The sequence below is a fragment of the Pteronotus mesoamericanus genome, unplaced genomic scaffold (assembly GCF_021234165.1).
Source record: "Pteronotus mesoamericanus isolate MK-2021 breed Mesoamerican mustached bat unplaced genomic scaffold, CSHL_Meso_final scaffold_128, whole genome shotgun sequence".
Lineage (NCBI taxonomy): Eukaryota > Metazoa > Chordata > Mammalia > Chiroptera > Mormoopidae > Pteronotus > Pteronotus mesoamericanus.
Genome location: NW_026555305.1, coordinates 2,769,235 through 2,785,279, shown reverse-complemented (window position 1 = coordinate 2,785,279; position 16,045 = coordinate 2,769,235). Strand labels below are relative to the sequence as shown.

The 16,045-nt window shown below is 53.2% G+C and overlaps 1 protein-coding gene across 1 annotated transcript; it reads right to left on the bottom strand.

The window, feature by feature from the left end:
- Window positions 1-2,519: 2,519 nt before the first annotated feature.
- Window positions 2,520-15,339, bottom strand: RDH13 (retinol dehydrogenase 13). The gene is made up of 7 exons (XM_054588218.1): window positions 15,156-15,339; window positions 12,317-12,435; window positions 10,202-10,357; window positions 7,318-7,422; window positions 6,144-6,356; window positions 5,253-5,354; window positions 2,520-3,572 (listed from the first exon to the last, which is right to left on the bottom strand). The coding sequence occupies exons 1-7, from the start codon at window positions 15,218-15,220 to the stop codon at window positions 3,364-3,366; spliced, it is 969 nt and encodes a 322-aa protein (XP_054444193.1). The 5' UTR covers window positions 15,221-15,339; the 3' UTR covers window positions 2,520-3,363.
- Window positions 15,340-16,045: the final 706 nt, after the last annotated feature.

Below are 16,045 nucleotides of genomic sequence, written 5' to 3'. Positions count from 1 at the left end.
CCATCGGATACGGGGCCCTCCCAGATGATCTAGGATGACCTCATCTCGGAATGCTTAACTTCCTTACAAAGAACCTTTTTTCCAAATGCGGTCCGATGCACTGGTACCAGGACGGGGGCCTAACTTTGGGGGCACCACCATCAACCCACTCCTGGCGCCCAGCCTTGGGGTGAAGTTGGCCCAACGATGGTTCAACAGGCAAATGGAATCATGACAACGTCAACAAATCCAAAGCATGTCCTAGTGCCCCCAGATCTCCTCAGAGAAAAAGCGTCCCTTTCCCCCTCGTGCCGGGGAGGATCAGCAGCCCAGCTGACACCCACCAAGTGCGGCCTGGCATGTGGCACAATTCCCAGACCCCAAAGAGTGTGTGAAGGCTGCACCCCAACTTGGGTTCCTTCCCGTGGCGCATCCACCACCCCCACCCCAAGCTTCGCCCATCCTCATCCGTGTCTTTGTTCTGCTTGTTGCTTTGCCACAGCCTCCCATCTGGGTGCCTGTGGTTTTTGAGGCTGTTTTTAGGTTGGTTTTTATCATCCCTCATCAGCAGAGGTTATCGCTGAGCTTGTGAGCCACCTCAAAGCCTTTGAGGATACGCAGGAGGGTGACATCGGCTTGTGTCCGCCAACATCTGTGGTCTCTGAGGCTTCTCGGTGTGGAAAGGAAGCGGACGTCGGTTTCGAGGGTTTGCGGTTAGAATCGGCCCCCAACCAAACCACATTGCACGTGGTTACATAACAGGAAGGACTTGCCCTTTCATCTCGACCCATAACCACCGCCACCCTCCCCAGGAAAAAAAAAAAAAAGGTAGGCTCCAGAGTCAGGCGTTGAATTCCAGTCCTCTTCTTCTTAAGATGCCCTTGATGTCTTTTTTTTTTTTTTTAAAGCAGGTAGCGGGGAGTTCGTGGTAACTTCTCATTTCAGTTGATTTGCTCACAACACTGGTGTGAAGCTGGTCCTGCTTCGTTTACGCAGAAAGGGATCAGGAGCAACTACATAAGTAAGGCTTCCAGTTGTGAGAAAAGCGAAGAAAGCAGGTTTCAAAGGGGACAGGGGCAGGCGGAACAGCGGGCCCCGCCCCCCAAGAGACGTCCACATCCTGATCCTGAGAACCTGTCACCCCCCCGTGGCAAAGGAGGGTGAATGAATGGAATTAACGTTGCTGATCAATTATTTACTGTAGCCCAGATCTGGACGCAGCCCATGTGCCCATCAATAGAAGAGCAGATAAAAATGCTGCTGTGCATTTGCACGACAGAGTACTACTCATCCATGGAAAACAAGATCTCCCCCTTTGCGACAGCATGGATGGGCCTGGAGAGTATTAAACTAAGTGAAATGAGGCAGCCAGAGAAAGACAGATGCCGTATGACCTCACCTATATGCGGAATCTAAGGAACAAAATAGAAACAGACTCATAGATACAGAGAACACACTGACAGCTGTCAGAGGGGAATGGGGTGGGGGCTGGGTGGGAAAGGTGAAGGGATTAAGGAAAAAGACCGCAAAGACAGACAACAGCGTGGTCATTACCTGAGGGGAAAAGCAGGGGGGAGGGGGGAGTCCACAGAAGAGAGTCGAGGGAGCATAAATGGTGATGGAAGAGGAATTGGCTTTGAATGGCGAACACACAATACAGTGTACAGATTGTACACGTGAAACCTATGTGATTTTATTAACCGATGTCACCCCAATAAAGGCTGTTTTAAAAAAAAAGATATAAATAAAATAAAGTTGCTCATCAGTTGACTTTAAAGGAGGGAGGTGAGCCTGGATTTTCTGGAACACGGAGAGATGGGGGCCGCCTATGGCAGCGGGGCGGGTCGTCCCGAACATATCCTGCAGCTACTTTGATGTAAGAGTAAGAAAAGAGACGGCATGTATAACGCGCTGGGCTGCCTGTGATTCCGCCTCCACCCCGCCCCTCGCCTGCACGGCCAGCACCTGGCGGGGGTCACTCCCGGCTGTTCTGGGTATTACAGGATGTGAAGCAGCTCCCCTGGCCTCCAGGAGTCCCTCAAAATTCAAGTTTTTTTATGTCAAGACATTTATCTTGATTACTGAGCTTTGGGTGCTGCCTCTCCCTTGATTCTGTGTCTGAGCGGAGTGCCAGCCCCGTTTCTAATAGAGAAGACAGCCAGACTTCAACAACTGTCGCCAGGTGAAGGGTGGGAAAGGATCCTTCTTTTTTTTTGAGAGAGGGAGAAAGAGAAAGGAGACGAAGAAACACTGGTTTGTTGTTCCACTCATTCGTGCACTCCTTGATTGATTCTTGGATGTGCCCTGACCAGGGTGGAACCAGCACCCTTGGCGTATGGGGCCCACGCTCTAACCAACTGAGCGACCCAGCCAGAGCCGCATTTCTAACCGTGCGAACATCTGACTAGTTTACTTGCCTGGTACTATTTAAACTGTCATCCGCTTCCCAAAAGGAAGAAATAAGTGAGTTGTTTTTGTTCCACTAGCTCATTGGCCCTTCCATGCACAGAGAAAGAAATAAAACCTGTGACTCAGCTAGATTTTTTATTATTTTTTATTAAAGAGCAAGTTTGAGAGTTAATAGGGCTAGGAAAGGTCGGGACCCGAGGCATCCTGGGTACTCAGCAGCGGCAGCTGGCGCGCTGTTCACCTGTGTGGGTCATGGCTCAGGGATGTGGGACCAGGTATATGTCGTCCTGTTCTCCAAACACGGCCCCCAGCCCCAGCACCTGGCCCGGGTAAGGCACGCTAACACCCCCAGTACACTCTCCCCAGCAGGAAATGCTCAGCCCGCCACCCCGTGAGGCAGTCCAGTGATTCTGCACACTTTACAGCTGGGGAAACAGAGACTCGGAAAGGAGCCTGGCGGTGTACAAGGTCCTACAGGGGACCATGAACTTGACTGTGTCCCACTATTTGTCCCCAACTGTGGCCCACATCAGAGGAAGCCGGCTCTTCCCTCGGTGGCTCCTCTTTTAGATCCCCAAAAGCAGCACCTGATAACCCTGCTCACCTGTAACAGCGGGTCACACTGCCCGAGCCAGCCCCTGGGTCAGGCGCCCCACCGGTCGGCCAAGCCACTGTGGCCAGAAAAGGGCAATGCTGCCATTTAGAGGGCGAAGGGAGCATGGGCAGCCAGCATTCCTTGGTCAATGCTGCCCTCTAGTGGCTGCTGCTGCTGGCATGGCAACCAAGTTCCTTCATCTTTCAGGCTTGGCCAATGCTGCCACCTAGAGGGTGCTTCGGGTATGGCAGCCAGATTTCTCAACCTTGAGGCTCAGGGTCGATACATGGCAGTCAGCCTTGGTCTTGCAACTTCATCCTGAATCCACCACGCCTGCTCCCAGGTGATTTGGGAAGGGGCTGTCCCCACACAGGGACCCCCTAGGACATCTGCAAGCCCACTAGCCGGGCACTTTCAGCCCAAAGCCTCCGGGCTACCTCCTCATCCTCTGCCTCGGGGGCCGGAGCCTTCTCTTTGAGTCCATCGAAGTACTGCCCAGAAACGCCCTCCAGTTCCTCTGCTACAGCCAGGTAGGTGCTGGGCTGGGCCGCCAGCTGAGGGCTCTTGACCAGCAGCCAGAAAATAGGCCCTGCAATCAGCCCACAGAGCATTCAGTCCACACACATTCAGAGCAGAGGATACAAAAAGCCCCACTCCCCCTGAGGCCAGAAGTTGGTCTGCAGTCCCACAAAGCCCACCTCCAGGCTTTTGCTCCTGTGGTTCCCTCCACCAGGAAGTCCCTTCCCTAACCCACCCCTCCACATGCAGAGACCAGTCCCAAAGCCGCCTCCCCCAGGAAGCCTCCCTGGCTTTTCTTAGGCAAATGGAACCTCCCTCCTTTCCATCAGCCCCACATACCCACCATACCTCATCTTGCTTTAAAATAACTTTTTTTAAAGATTTGTATTTATTTTTAGAGAGGGGAAAGGAAGGAGGGAGAAAGAGAGGGAGAGAAACACGGACATGCGAGAGATACATCAATTGGTTGCTTCTCACACACCCCCCAACTAGGGACTCTGCCCCGCAACTCAGGCATATGCCCTAATTGGTAATTGAACCAGCAACTTTTTGGTTCACAGGCCAGCACTCAATCCACTGAGCCACACCAGCCAGGACTAAAATAACTTTTTTTTATTAAATGTTTCCAATTGCCAGCCTCAACTTAAGATCCTTGACACCTAGCATCTACTCAGTGAATGTTTTTCAAGATTACAGGTGTTAGTTATAAAGTTCTAAGTGCCCTGGCCGGGTGGCTCAGTTGATTAGAGCATCGTTCAGATACGCCAAGGTTGTGGGTTCGATCCCTGGTCAGGGCACATACAAGAGTCAGCCAGTGAGTTTTCATAAATAAGTGAAGCAACAAATCAATATTTCTCTCTCTCTCTCCATCCCTCCCTCTCCCCCATCTCTCTCTCAAAAAAAGAAAGGAAAAAAAAAAATGGGAGCCAGGCACTGTGCTGGCCCTTTGACAGGCGGTCTCATTGACTACTCCTAGTGACATAGACACAGGCACTATCCTGGCTCTCCCTCTGCGTGAGGAGACTGAGGCTCAGAAAGGCGAAGCCGCGCCCCCGGGGTAGCCCCACTAGTCCTGGGTGAAGCTGAGGTGACCCTGAGCACCGAGGACTCCAGGAGTGGGCTCCACGGGCACCGCCCCCCGACCCCAAGACATGGCTTTCTCATCAGTCAAACGGGCTCTGGCCTGTCTCCTGCGGCTCTTCTAGGCTGGCCGCCCAGCCTGACGTAGAAAAGCAACCTGCTCTTGGTAACATACACGATACGGAGGAGGGAGCCGTCTCTGGGTGCGATGTTAAGTTTATGTAACTGGACCGGGCTACCGGACAACCAGAGCGCTGGCAAAACCTTATTTCTGGGTGTGCCTGTGCAGCTGTGACCAGAGACGAGCATGTGAATCGAGAGACTGGGTACAGGAAACCCAGGCGGGCGGCATGCAAACAGCTGGGGACCAGAGTAGAACAAAAAGTGAATCTGCTCTTCGCTTGAGCTGCGATATCCATCGCCTCCTGCGGTCAGACAAGGGCGCTCCCGGCCGACAGACTCAGGCTGTGACCACACCACCCACCGGCTTTCCTGGGCCCCCACGTGCTGGGGGCAGATTGTGGGACCCCTCTGCCTCCATAAATCGTGAGCCAATCTCTCCTAACGTAGATCCCGCTGGTCCTGACGAACACCCTAAAGGAGGTCCCCGGGCCCCAGGCAGGGAGGGCAAGGGTTCAGCAAGGGGACCCCAGGCCAGGCGGGGACTTACCGAGCGTGAAGCTGGAGAAGGCAGATTTATGCATGCCCGTGTGCCTGCCCAGCTCTGTCCTGGCCACACCAGGGTGCAGAGCGTTGACGGTCACACCCGTGCCTGCGGACAGAAGGGAAGGATAGGAGTGGGGGGCAGACAGACGTCAGATTTACTCCTTCCCAGGAAGCCTGACGCGTCCTCTCTGAGCTCTGGGGCTCCCCCGTTTCCTGCTTTTGGACACACATCACCCTCTTGCTCTGAAACTTCCACGCCAGGTGGCTTGATCGTGCAAGGCTGCTCTGTCACGTGGCCGCCCTGAGCAGAGCCTCTGAACCTGAGTGTGTGTCGAAACGTCGTGGAGGGTTTGAGGAACCCAGAGCTCCTGAAGCGGTGGGTCAGGGTGGGTCTGACAAGCTCCCAGGTGAGCTCACGCTGCTGGCCCACACACCCTCCGCGAGAAGCAAGGGCAAAGGGCAGACTTTTCAACGTCAGTACTATGGACAGAGGTCCGATCATTCTTTAACCCATTCACCAGAGGTGCCAAGCAGTATGCCCAGCTTCGGCCACTAGACACCCATAGCAAGACCCACCCAGAAAGTGACAGCCTAAAGTGTCTCCAGATATTGCCAAATTTCCATGGGCCTGGAGCAGCAAAGGCTCAGGTGCCAGTCCTGGATGGGCAGAGAAAATGTGATTGATTAGTGATGTCTGCTTCAGGCACCAGAGGGGCCTGGTTGTGTGTGATTGATTAGTGATGTCTGCTTCAGGCACCAGCAGGGGGCCCTGTGATGCGTGTGTAATGCATTTGCTACTCTGTCCTCAAGCCCACGTTTGGCCTCTCATCGGCCCAGGGTCCCAGCAGGACCGTTCCAGTCTCAGAGCCAAAGGAGGAGGACATCACACACACACCTTGCAGCCGCCGGCTCAGCTCCTTGGTGAAGAGGACGAGGGCCAGCTTGCTCTGGCAGTAGGCCGCTTTAGTGTCATACTTCCTCTTCTCCCAGTTCAGGTCATCAAAGTCTATGTGCCCGGCGATGTGGGCCAAGGACGAGAGGTTGATGATCCGCGAAGGAGCGGAGGCCTTCAGCTTGTCCAGTAGTAAGTTCGTCAGAAGAAAATGACCTGGATGAAAGAGGACAAAAAGGTAACTATCCTTAAACTCTGCCCACGTGCCTGGGAGCATGCTGAGACCTTCATCTAATCTCACCCTCCCCATAACTCGTGGTTCTCAACCTGAGGCAATACGCCCCGCCCCACGAGGGGACATTCGGCAACATCTGGAGACAATTTTGGTTGTCACAACTGCAGAGAGTAGGGACACTACTGCCATCTAGTGGGTGGAGGCCAGGATGCTGCTCAACATCCTACAACACACAGGACAGTTCCCCACAATAAGGAATTAATTACCCAGCCCCAAATGTCAAGCCCTGTGAGGTCAGCTGGGGAAGAGATTGCCTTCTGCCTCCCAAAATCCTTTCCCCACTTCTTATGCAGTAATAAAATTTTTGCCTGTGCCCCAGAGGGCCCAGTAAAGGACTCCTTTTCCCAGGCTCCTTTGCAACCAGACCGGTCATGTGGCTGAGTCCCAGCCAATAGGACGTGAATGATAGTAATGTGTGTTAAGGGCTGAGCTGTGCCTCCCCACTCCCTGCAAAAAAAAAATACGTTGAAGTCCACCCCTCCAGAACCTCAGAATGTGACCTTATCTGGAGATAGGGTCTTTACAGAGGTCAGGTAAAGTAAGGTCATGAGGGTGGGCCCTGATTCAATAGGTCCCATTGCCCTCTGCCACTTACTATTGTCACCCAGATATATTCAGGGTGACAACAGATAGACTGACAGAGTGACTGAAGGACAGACAAAGGGATAAAAGATCAAGAGATGGATGGAGGATCCCAAAGACTTTCCGGGTGTCCAGCAAGGAACGGGCACCTCCCTGAGCTGCTGGACGACCCTGCCAGTGGCCGCCCAGCTGACCTGGAGAGTGGAGGAGGCCACCCCCTCCCAGAGCCTGTGTCTGACCCACTAGGGACTCCACTGACGTCCCAGGTGGACACCAACAGCGCCCAGCCCGCGGCCTCACCCAGGTAGTTCACGCCAAGTTGCATCTCGAAGCCGTCCTCAGTGGTCCAGTGTGGGCACCGCATCACGGCCGCGTTGTTGACCAGCACGTGCACCGTCTCCTCCTCTGGAAGACAGGGGTCAGGGCAAACACGACCTCTTCGGGCCTGTGCTGGGCTCAACAATGGCCCCCAAACAGTCACGTCCACCCGAAACCTGTGCGTGTGAACTTTCTTTGGACACAGAGTCTTTGAGGAAGTAGCCAAGTACAGATGAAGTCACAGGGTGGGCCCTCATCCAACGTGCCTGGCGTCCTCATAAGGAAGGGCAGTTTGGACACAGACACACGCACACAGGGGACCACGGTGCCAGGACGGAGGGAGTGTGGACAGACGCAGCGATGGGCTGAGGAACGCCAGAGTGGGCGGCCACCACCAGGCGCTGGGGGGCGAGGGGGGATTCAGCCCACACAGCCTGATCTCAGATTTCTGGCCACACGCTGGGCAGCTTCAACAACAGAAGTCAATATATCATCCCCCGGTTCTGGAGGCTAGAAGTCCAAGATCAAGGTGTCAGGGGGCTGCTTTCCTCTGCGACCGTGAGATAGAATCTGTTCCCTGCCTCTTCGCTTGGCGGGCAGACAGCTGTCCCGTTCCTGTGTCCTCACGTGGTCCTCCCGCCGTGTGTCTGGGTCCCAGCCTCCTTATCTTCGAAGGACACCAGTCAGATCGGATTAGGGCCCCGCCCTAAGGACCTCACTTCCACTTGGTTAGCTCTATAAAGACCTCGTCTCTAAATCAGGTTGCATCCTGAGGTCCTGGAGGGAGGACCCCGACCCATCTTTGTGGAGGGAGGTGTGAACGACTCCATAACACTCGCAAAGTGGTGTTTAGGATCCACAGAAATAAATTGGTCATCTAGCACCTAATAAACAGTCTCTATTTTGTTCTTTGTGGGGAAGGGGGTGTAGTACAGATGTCAGGGACACAAGTTGTGGAGCCCTTCAGACGGGGGTTCAAATCCCCACCTCTGCCTTGAGCAGATCTCAACCAAGTCACAAAGTGCCTCTGTGACTCAGTTTCCCCCTCTGCAATCCTTCCTAAGTGTTATTAATTTGTATTGTTAAAATAAAGAGCAGTAGCCCTGGCTGATGTGGCTCAGTGGATTGAGTGGTGGACTATGAACCAAAGGGTCGCCGGTTCAATTCCCAGTCAGGGTACATGCCTGGGTCGCGGGCAAGGTCCCCAGCAGGGGGCGTGTGAGAGGCAACCACACATTGATGTCTCTCCCCCTCTCTTTCTCTCGCCCTCCCCAACTCTCTAAAAATAAATAAATAAATCTTTTTTTAAAGGCAGTAGCTATGTTTTCACAATGAAAGCTTCACAATATGGGGAGGTGGGGGGAGGTTAATAGCGACTCCCTTGGCGTTGGTGTGGAATCAATGGTGTTCAGTTCTTCTTTACTGTTCAGGATTTTATTTCCATAAGGAACATGCATTTCTTTGCATTAGGGGTTAAAAAAAAAAAAAACCGGCCTTAAATGTTTATTTGTTCACTTCTTCTGAGCAACAGCCCCTTGGTCTCCCAACTGACTTCCCTGCTTTTATCTAACATGGAGCTGGGTGAGGAGGAAGGAGCTGTCTCCAAGAGCTGCAGAGACCATTACCCGGGACAAAAAATACATACACGAGGCCAGGCGTTCACAGCGCCCCAGAAAGGCTGGAAGCCAAACGGCCAGCCTGTCAGAGCCACACAATGAAACACAAGGTAGCCACAAGAAAAGCATAAAGAAATGCAATGTAGCCACAAGCAAAGAATAAAGAAAGGCCATGTAGCCACAAGAGCGAGGAAGCTCTGCCTGCACTGATCTGTAAGAGAGAACTGGGGAGAAAGCGCCAGGGCAGCACTGGGCGCACCACAGGCTCAATCTGTCCGCGAAGAGCAAGGGGCGGTGATAACGCCTGCCGACCTACTGCAGGCATACGCTGTAGGACATACAGGCATTGCACATGTGAGGGAGGCGGCTGGGGGCTCGGGGCAGGCGCGGCAGGGAGACATTTGGCTGCCTGCTCTTTTGTTCTTTCTGAACATTTAATACTGTCGATGTTATTCCTATTCAAAAAAATTACTACGTGAACAGTTCTGAGGACACCAGGTGGGAAGCAAAATGAGTGAATCATCAATCAAGGTGACAAGTGCAGAAAAACCCCAAGCCTGATCCTTGGACTTAAGAAAAGAAACACCCAGTAAAGAAGAGGGAGGTCTGGGGACTCTGCACTGTGCCCATGGGTCCCCCAGTGGTGGAGGAATTGTCACCGCCATGTCCGGGCGCTACTTGGAGATGCAGCCTGAACCTGACTCATCTGTGTGTCCCTGGTGTCACTCGAGAGAAAGCCTCAGGAGACAATGGACAATGAACCACTGTCTCTACCCCTCTCCCCTGGCTAACGCCCCTCCAAGTCCCAGCCGGGCTCCTGCAGAACCCAAGCTGATGCAGGAGCTCGTGTGCCTACAGAGCAGGGGTCAGCAAACTTTCTCTGTAAAGGACCAGGCAGTAAAGATCCTTGGCTTTGTGGGTCTCAAGTACCAGGCCTAGTTTTTTGGCTTGTTTGTTTTTTTTAAAGATTTCATTTATTTATTTTTAGAGAGGGGAAGGGAGGGAGAAAGAGAGGGAGAGAAACATCAGTGTGTGGTTGCCTCTCATGCGCCCCCTCCTGGGGGCTTGGCCTGCAATCCAGGCAAGTGCCCTGACTGGGAATCGAACCAGTGACCCTTTGGTTCATAGTTCGGCACTCAATCCACTGAGCCACAGCAGCCAGGGCGGGACCAGGCCTGGCTCAATTCCATACTCCTCAGAGCCTGGCCACCCGAGACCTCGCCCCACACAGCCAGCACCCTCCCTCCTACCTTCAATGATCTTTTTTGCAAACTCTCGGATGGACTTCAGAGAGGCCAAGTCCAGGTGCCGTGCGTTGACATGGTGATTCAGGGTCTCCCCTCGAATGTCCTTTGCCGCCGCCTCACACTTCTCCATGTCTCGACAGGCCAGGATGATGTTGCCTCCTGGAAGCCCAGGATAGAAAAAAAATCAACGGAAAAAAAAGAAGATCCACTCCCAGGTATGTACATACCCGATACAAATGAAAACAGAAGCAAGCACAAAAATGCAGACCACACATGTTCACAGCAGCACTGTTCACAACAGCCCAGAGGTGGAAGCAACCCCAGTGTCCATCAATGGATGAACGGAAAAACAAAACATGGTCTGTCCCTGCAGTGGAACATTATTCAGCCAAGAAAAAGGAAGGAAGCCCTGACACACGCTACAACATAGACCATGATGCGGAGTGAAAGAAGCCACACAGCAGAGGACACATAGCATATGATTCCATGTCTATGAAATGTCCAGAACTGGCAAATGTATGGAAGGAAGATTCATGGTTTCCTACAGAGGCGTGGGGAACAGGGGGAGGCTGAGGGAAGTAAGGTTTCACTTTGGGGTGGTAAAAATGTTCTCACTGAGCCCTGGCTGGTCTGGCTCAGGGGACTGAGTGTCAACCTGTGAACCAAAGGGTCGCCGGTTCAATTCCCAGTCAGGGCACATGCCTGGGTTGCAGGCCAGGTCCCCGGTGGGAGGCACATGAGAGGTAACCACACATTGATGTTTCTCTCCCTCTCTTCCTCCCTTCCCCTCTCTAAAAATAAATAAATATTTTTTTAATGTTCTAATTGAAAGTGGCAGCAGTTACACAACTCCGAATATACTAAAAATCCTGGAAGTGTATACTTTATTTTTTTTAAGATTTTATTTATTTATTTTATTTCATTTTAGGTACTTGCTAGTACATCTGCAAAAATGTACTTGTTAGTATGTCTGTAAAAATAAGTTTAAAAAAAAATTAGACAAGTGAGAACAGGAAACAGATTGAGGTCCATGAGGATGTGTGTGGCTTATCCCTCCCACAGGGGACCCAGCTGCCCCCTCCACATCCCGCTGCCCCCTCACATGGCCGGAAGCAGACTCATTGGACCCCCCAATCTGCGTGTCCTCCTAGTGACAGCGGGGTCCCCAGGACAGCAGTGGGTGTGTCTGCCCAATTCCCCTCCTCACCTTTTCCTGGGAGGAGCAGTGTCTCCCTTGGGGGAGCCTCACGTGGTCAGGGGCTCAGCCCCTGCACCGCCCCGCACCGCGCTGACCGCAGGGGTGGACAGGCAGCTCCGGCCTGGCCGTCAGCGGCCCGAGGCCCTGGCCTGCACCCCTCAGCAAGCCCAGAGGAAGCCTCCGCTGCCCGCTGGCCCTCACCCCAGCCGCACCTTCCCGCCCTGGCTGCCCCGCGCAGGCCTTCCAGCTGCTGAAACCAAAAACCTGGCTCCGCCCTATCGCGCACGTGACCTCCCCCTCCCCCGCTCCAAGCCCCGCTAATTCTAACATCAGACGGGATCCTCCAGCGTTGAGGAGGGCCTCTCTCCCCCAAGGAATTCCTCCAAAACCCCATCTGGACCTTGAGAAAAACATCGAAGAAACCCAAATCCAAGGGCACCCAGAAGCGCCTGAAGCCAGGTCTTGCCCCTGACCTCTGACCCAGGCCCCGAGCCAGCCACGAGGGCTGGATCCACCTGCAGTAGGAGAGAGAGAGGCCAACGCAGAGGAAATCCATCACCTCGTCCCCATCACCTCGTCCCCGCCGAGACCCTGAACACCCCCACCCTCTCCCAGGGCTTAGACGCGTGTGAGTTGGAACGAAAAGAATCCAACGACCTGACATCCCACGAAATCCACCCTCCGCTGCCAGCCTCACACCCGAGCCTTGAACAGAGAATGCCGGGCCTCACCTGGTTTTCCCCCAAAGACAGCTGACACTAGTGCCCACCTGACACCAGAGACCGCTTACAATACCAGTGACCCTGTTCCCTCTGCTGGGCTTTACATCCCCGTGACTGTTTTGTATCCGCCCCCCTGCGCTGCCTGGTCCCGTCCCCGTGGCCCCCCAGCCCCCCACACCCCCGCCACGAGGCCCTCACCTCTCCGGGCCAGCTCCATGGCGGTCTGCTTCCCGATGCCAGTGTTGGCACCCGTCACGATGACAGTCTTCCCCTGAATGGTGGCCTTGCTTGGACAGGCCCCGCCGGCAACATAGTCCCTGCAGGCAAGAAACCGCACGGTGAGTTCCACGCGTCTGTCCGCTCACCACGGGTGGCCCCGGCTCCTTCCATCCCGGGCCAGCGACCCCTCTGAGCTTGCGATCCACACCCTGAAAGAAGGAAGTGACATTGCATAATTCCGTGAAGCCACTGTCACGTTGCAGGTGAAGGGCAGCCTCGTGTGAGGAAGCCTCCAGGCCGTGACCACCATTGTTTTATAAAGAGCCGCTGCATTTGCTTCCTGCGGCTACTGTAGCAAATGGTTAAACTCAGGCAAGTGAGCTCTCCTCCTCCAGTTGCGCGGGTCAGGCTCCCCAGGGGGTCTCGCGGGGCTGAATCAGTTCCCTCACCGTTTCCAGCTTCTATACCCCCGCCTCGTTCCTTGGCTCACGGCCCCTTCCTCACCTTTCAAGGCTCTGACTAGACCCTCTTGCCTCCCTCTTATAAGGACTCCTGTGATATAAGTCACAAGGACAACCCAGGGGCATCTCCCCATCTCAAGGTCGCTAACTCAGTGTCAGCGGGTTCTGAGCACTAGGATGTGTGCACCGTGGGGGGCCATGAGGCGGCTACTAGATCCATAATACCCAGAGCCTAAAAGCTGGACCAAATGTCACCCATAGGGGACTGGCCAAATAAACAAGGCCACCTCCACACACAAGAAGAGCACTGTCCGACATTGTAGCCACCAGCCACCTGAGGCTGTTTAACTGAAACGAATTCAAAATAAACAGCACGGCCCTGGCCCCGTTGGTTGGAGCATCGCCCCGGGAAGCCAAGGTTTCAGGTTCGCTCCCCTGTCAGGGCACATGCAAGAATCAACCAATGAATGTATGAATAGGTGGAACAACAAAGTCAGTGTTGCCCTGGCTGGTGTGGCTCAGTGGACTGAGTGGCCTGTGAACCAAAAGGTTGCTGGTTCGAGTCCCAGTCAGGGCACATGCCTGGGTTGAGAATCAAGTCCCCAGTTGGCGCGTGCAGTAGTTAACGAATGGATGTCTCTCACACATCAAAGTTTCTCTCCCTCTCTCCCTCCGTTCCCCTCTCTCTAAAAATAAATATTTTCCTTCAACCAACATTTCTCCCTCTCTCCCAGCCCCCCTCCTCTCCCTTTCTCTCCCCCCCCCAAAAAAAGCAATAAATAAAAAATTTTAAAAATAGGCTTCCTTGCCCCATGGACCCACTACCAACAAATCGGCCCAACTATTGCGTGCACCGTGTCTGGCTCCTCCAAGCATCACCGCTATGAAGAAAGTGGTTCAACAGCTCGGGCTGGAGGCTGTGCGCACCTGGTGAAGGTTACCCAGGCGGCTGCAGATCCGAAACAATTCTGTCCGCAGGGTGCTCAACCTGACCCCTGCTGACTGGAGCCTCTTCAAGGACCAATCCCTTCGGACCCCAGAAAGCCTGTTCCTTTTTATAATGAAATGAATCTTTGAAGGCGTTCTCAACCACTTTTCGTGAACAAGCGGATATTCAAAGAGAGCTAAATTTGAAGCCTGTACAAAAAGCTCATCCGTGTAATGCATGCCTCACTCTACAGAAATCTGCTTCTGTCGGTCCTTAACATCTACCTCTCCGCGTTTTCATGAATTTCTATTTCACAAGGATGATTATTTTATGTACACTGGCAGCGGCATACAAATAAACACCTAGTATAAAAGGAAAAATAAATAGTCATACTCCCTCTCTACCAGGTACTCAGTTTTTTTCATTTTTATTGTATTGTTTAGCTTTTTCTGAAGTGAAAGACAACAGTATGATAAAAATAAAAACAGTGGCCAATGAATTTTATTGTAATCACTTTATATCATTTATTCCACTTTCTAGAGCTTTCCCAAAAAGCTAGTTCATATTTCAGGGTAGTTTCATAAATTAATAAATATAAATAACAACATACCAGCCAACTAGACGACAAAGACATCAGATCAGAAGGAACAAGTTCAAAATGAAGGCCCATCATACAGCAGATAAAACCAAAGGTAATTACTCAAAGAGATTTACAGTCTATCCTTCATGCTCTTTAAAAAATAATAATAATTCAGTTCCAATTGCTTTCTGGTCAAACTCCCAGCCAACGTCTTTTCTTGTATGACTAATAAAATTACATATGGCTAATCCTCTCTTTTTAATTGTAAGAACTCTTTGCATATTGTTAACTCTCAGCATAACCTGAGCACACTCTCCGTGCCCAGCAGCCACAGGACACAGCTACCATTATGCACAGCACAAACACAAGCACTTCCGTCAACACAGAAAGTTGTACCGAACAGTGCTGCTATAGGATATTTGCTAGCTGTTTGTTTTGTTTTGTTTTTAAGTGAACTCGCCTAGAAAAGACAACCACGTATACATCCCATGCAATACGAGCTTTTCGTTTGCCGAGCTAGACAATTCTATTTGTTTCTGTAATTTTGGATAAGAAAGGTTAGGCGGCATATATTTTCCTTGCACCTGGCCCGCCGGTGGCATAGGGGAACTGCTTATTAAATATTTGCTGAATGGACTAATTCATCCATTAAAAGTCCGGAAGCAACTAGATCAAAATGTTTACAAGGGCCCGGAACCGCCCCTTCCTCGGGGTGACCTTGGCGGTGACCTGCCATCTCGGGGCTTAGGTTTGTCCCCACGTTCTCTGGGGTGAGTTGGTGGGCAGAGTTGGTGGTTTCCACCCGGTCTTCCCTCCCTAGGCTGACGACCGGGGCCAGGACGGACTCACCTGAGCAGCACAGCGCCACCCACCGCCGTGCCCAGCAGGGACACCGGCACAAGATAGCGGTTCATGCCGGACCGGAGCAGGACCCAGCGGGAGGCCGCCCGCAAATCAGCCACCCGAGTCGCTCCCGGGAGCGCGGAGCCTAGGATCCACGTGGGGAAGAGCGATCGCGGCTTAAACTGGTGGCTTCCTGGGAGGGGCGGGGCTGGACAAACGTGGGCGGGGCCTCCAGGGCCTCTGAGGATGGGCCGGGACGCTACTGCTGCTGGGAATGGTAGTTTACAGGCGTGGGGCGTGGCCACGGGCTAGGAGAAGGTTTGGGGCGGGGCCTACGCGCTGCTGGGATGACGTCACGCTCGTTCTACAGCCCCGCTCAGCGCGGTTCTGGAATGAAACCGGGATTCCAATCCTGCAGCTGCCACTTCAGGACTGTTACTCAGAGCGCCGGGCGCGGGGCGAGGGGCGAGGGCGGGTGGCGGGAGGGAGGTGGTCTCTCAACTATAGCAGTCATTTCCCTCGTCTGAAACTGTGTTCTCGCCCTGGCCTGTGTGGCTTCGTTGGCGCGACCTCCGGTAAACTGAAAGGTCGCGGGTTTGATTCCCGGTCAGGGCACCTGCCTGGGTTGCGTGTTCGTCCCGGTCGGGGCGCGTGCGAGAGGCCACAGATCGATGTTTCTCTCTCACAGCAATGTTTCTCCCCCTCTCTCTCCCCCTCCCTTCCCGCTCTCTGAAAACAAACAAATAAATAAATAAAATGTTACCTTCCTCATAGACTCTATGACTGAATTTTAGAGTTCTGATGCTCAGAAACCAGCCCTACTAGCCTGGGGTTCCCACAGTCCTGGGTTTGAGAGAGGAGGGGCTGGGGGCCCGGACCCCTGGGTCTGAGGGAGG